The sequence below is a fragment of the Myotis brandtii genome, unplaced genomic scaffold (genome assembly GCF_000412655.1).
Source record: "Myotis brandtii unplaced genomic scaffold, ASM41265v1 scaffold474, whole genome shotgun sequence".
Classification (NCBI taxonomy): Eukaryota; Metazoa; Chordata; class Mammalia; order Chiroptera; family Vespertilionidae; genus Myotis; species Myotis brandtii.
In genome coordinates, this window is record NW_005368113.1 from 110,528 (window position 1) to 113,872 (window position 3,345).

Sequence of the window (3,345 nt, forward strand, 5' to 3'; positions counted from 1 at the left end):
GGGCCTGACCGCCCTCCCCAGCCTGGCCGGATGCTCCAGCCGCAGCAGCATCAGGTCGTTGTCGTGGGTCCGGGCGTTGTACTGGGGATGGGGCACCTGGCGGGCCACGCGCAGCACCTGCTGGGTGGCCTCCCGCTTCTTCAGGTTGTGCTTGCCCAGAGCGACCCGCAGGATCCTGGCCCAGGACCCGCGAGAGGAGCGCTGCTCACGATCTGACCCGGAGACCCCTCCCCACTCCCTCTACCTGGGGGCTGGGCATTTGCTGGGTATTCTTTCTCCGCCCAGGCCCGTCCGCCCCCTCCTCTTGTGAGCTGTGCTCTGGCTTCTGGCTGGGGGAGGTAAGGCGATGGGTGGGAGTTCTTGGCCGGGCCGGGTTCTCTGCTCTGTTTTCTACGCCAGACTCCGGGCTACGGCTCCAGGCTCTAAATCAGAATCGATGTTCTGGCCTAGGCTCCAGGGAGCCTCCGTCCCCGTTCTCGTCTGGCCTCTGGGTTCCCGACCTTTGGAATTTTGGAATCTAAGCTGGGACTGGGGTTCTAGATGGAGTGTGGGTTGTGGCACCCTTTCTAGATACTGGTCGGGCAGGCTGAGGGGTCTGTTTTGAGCTCTGCACGATGGCTTGAATCTGGGTTCTAGAGGTTGATTTGAGCTTTCAGTTTTGGGGTAGGGAGAGGATGCTGTACGGACTGATAGATTAAGACCCGAGCTGTGGCCCTGGCTGGTTTGGCTCAGTGGATAGAGCATCTGAAGGGCCCTGGGTTCAATTCCAGTCAAGGTCACATGCCTGGGTTGTGGGCTCGATCCCCAGTAGGGGGACATGCAGGAAGCAGCCGATCAATGATTCTCTCTCATCATTGATGTGTCTATCTCTCTCTCCTTCTCCCTTCCTCTCTGAAATCAATTAAAAAAAATACCCAAGCTGTGGATTTTGGACGTTGATATGAGCTCTAGTTTCTAGGTTGAGTTTTAGATTCTTGCTTCAGCTCTGGCTTTGGACAGTGGTTGGAGCTCTGTGCTGCAGTTGGGCTTAGGGTCCTAAACATCGGTCCGAGGTCTTGATTCTGGGCTGGGCTGTTCACATCGAATCATTGGTTTGTCCGGGCTCTTCTAGACTGTGGCCTCAGCCCTTGGCCTCCGGTTGGGCTCTGGGTTCTAGAATGAGCTCCCGGACCCACGTGTCTAGACGCTGCTTGGCACTCTGGGCTTCGCATCCTAGACTCTGGGCTGAGTTCTGCCCTCTAGGTTCTAAAGCAGTGGTTCTCAACCTTCCTAATGCCGCGACCCTTTAATCCAGTTCCTCATGTTGTGGTGACCCCCAATTTCATTGTTACAAATTGAACATAATTAAAGCCTAGTGATTCATCACAAAAACAATATGTAATTATATATGTGTTTTCCGATGGTCTTAGGCGACCCCTGTGAAAGGGTCGTTCGACCCCCAAAGGGGTCGCGACCCACAGGTTGAGAACCGCTGCTCTAAAGGGAACTTTCATTTATGGCATTGGACCTGGTTCGTAGGCAGTTGGACGGAGAGCTCTCATTGGAGGCCTGGGTTTCTAGGTTTAGGCGCAGAAGCTTAGAGGGGTGATGAGTTCTGCGTGGAGCTTGGGGTTACGGTCTGAATTCTGGGATCTAGACACTGGGTTGGGGTCTGGGTTCTAGGCTGCTCAACGAGGAGCTGTAGACTCTGGACTAAACATTGGATCTAGAATGGGCGCCCGGTCCTGCTTCCACCCTACTCTCTGAGCTGTATGTCCCAGCTCTAAGTGGGGTTCCGAACTTATGGCTGGATTGTAGGTCCTGAACCAGACTCTGGGTTCTATCTAGGCAGTGTTCTGTCTGAGAGGGGGCCCTGAGTTTCTAAAGGTAGATTGTGCCCCAAATTCAACCACCCATGTAGAATGGGCTCCTAATCTTGGTCTCTATGTGGGCCCGGGCCTCCGTAGGGATCTTGAGGTTACGCAGTCGGTTCTAGGTTCTGTGGGGGGCCTCCAAGCTGGTGTATGGGGGGTTCTAAACTCTCCATCTGCTCTCAGAATCTAAACCGAGTTCAAGAGGCGTGGCTGGATTCCATACGCGGAGCTGTGTCTGTGGTTCTAGGCTCTTCTCTAGACCCCAAACCTGGACCCAGCTACTCCGTTGGGCTCTGCACAGGGGTCCAGGGTTCTCGGCTGAGCTCTGGGCCTCCAAACTGGAGGTCACTTGGCATAAGCGTAGGGGAGGGTGCCACTCACGGGCGGGAGCAGTGGGCGGCGGTGATGGCCCAGTGTTCTGACAGCAGGGCCCCTCCGCAATGCAAGCGGCGGGCGGGGCCGGCCAGCAGGGCTGCCTGCCATGGCTGGGAGTGCTGGATGCAGGAGTAGCCACCAATTATTTTGTTCTCATCCTCTTGGCTCTGGACCCCGGCTAGGAACAGGCAGGGGTGGGGTGGGAAGAGCAGGTGAGCAAATGCCCTCCAGCGCCCAGCCATCGAGGATCTCCAGGACCCAACCTCCCCACTTTCTTTGCTTAACCCTTGACCCACCGCCTCGGTCAGCCCCACCCACAGGGCCTCCATTTCTGCTCCAATGCAATAGGGAGCTTACTGACCCCCCTCCCCATGATCTCACCCAGGGCTTTGCTATGTCTCCTGCCCTCAACGGCATTCTCCCACAGACACTTTCTATCTCAATACGCCCCTCAGTCCTCCCCTAAAACATTCAATGAGCTCCCTGTCCCATCCCCAAACTCCCCACTCCATGTGGCCCCCGGGTCCCACCATCTCTCCCCACACCCACTCCATACTCCACACCACATCCCTGCCACCCCATCGTCACCCCCACCAGCATTAGGGAGCACCCTACTCCCTCCTTTCTTTGATGACCCCTGAAACCTTGTGCTATCACCACAAGCCAGCACTCAGGCCCTGCTCCAGCCCATCCCTCAGCCCTGATTTCCAAACTACAGCCCCCCTCTCCTCCTCACCAGGTCACCCACAAGCATCCTGGCCCCCAGGGCCCTTTGCCCCTCCTTTCTCAGCGTCTCCGGGGCACCTCCTACCCCGGACCCCACTGCTTATCTTACCTAGAGCCCAGATCTGAAGTGCGGTCAGCAAGAGGAGCATTCTGGGGACCCGGGCTTTGGGTTCTGGCAAAAAAATACACAGAAAGAAAGTGAGAGAGAAGGAGGCTGGGTCAGGCCCAGAGGCCGAGGGCCAGAGGCAGCGAGAGCCTCTCACACGGAGACCGAGACCCTTAGAGACATGGATCCCGGGTCCTTGGCGACTTGGAGGGAGGATGCTGACCCAGGAGCACGTCGGGCCTTGATGTCTTCCTGGGAGGAGGAAGTGGGGATGGTGTCTCACCT

At 57.1% G+C, this 3,345-nt stretch overlaps 1 protein-coding gene across 1 annotated transcript in view; it reads right to left on the reverse strand.

Annotated features, from left to right (window-relative positions):
• KLK14 (kallikrein-related peptidase 14) overlaps positions 1 to 3,132 on the reverse strand; it is a 4,394-nt gene extending 1,262 nt beyond the window's left edge. Inside the window, exons 1-3 of the mRNA XM_014547415.1 lie at positions 3,064 to 3,132; positions 2,235 to 2,406; positions 23 to 175 (exon numbers count right to left, since the gene is read on the reverse strand). Coding sequence (XP_014402901.1) covers positions 23 to 175; positions 2,235 to 2,406; positions 3,064 to 3,103 — 365 coding nt within the window. The 5' untranslated portion in view covers positions 3,104 to 3,132. The remainder of the gene's footprint in view (positions 1 to 22; positions 176 to 2,234; positions 2,407 to 3,063) is intronic.
• Positions 3,133 to 3,345: the final 213 nt, after the last annotated feature.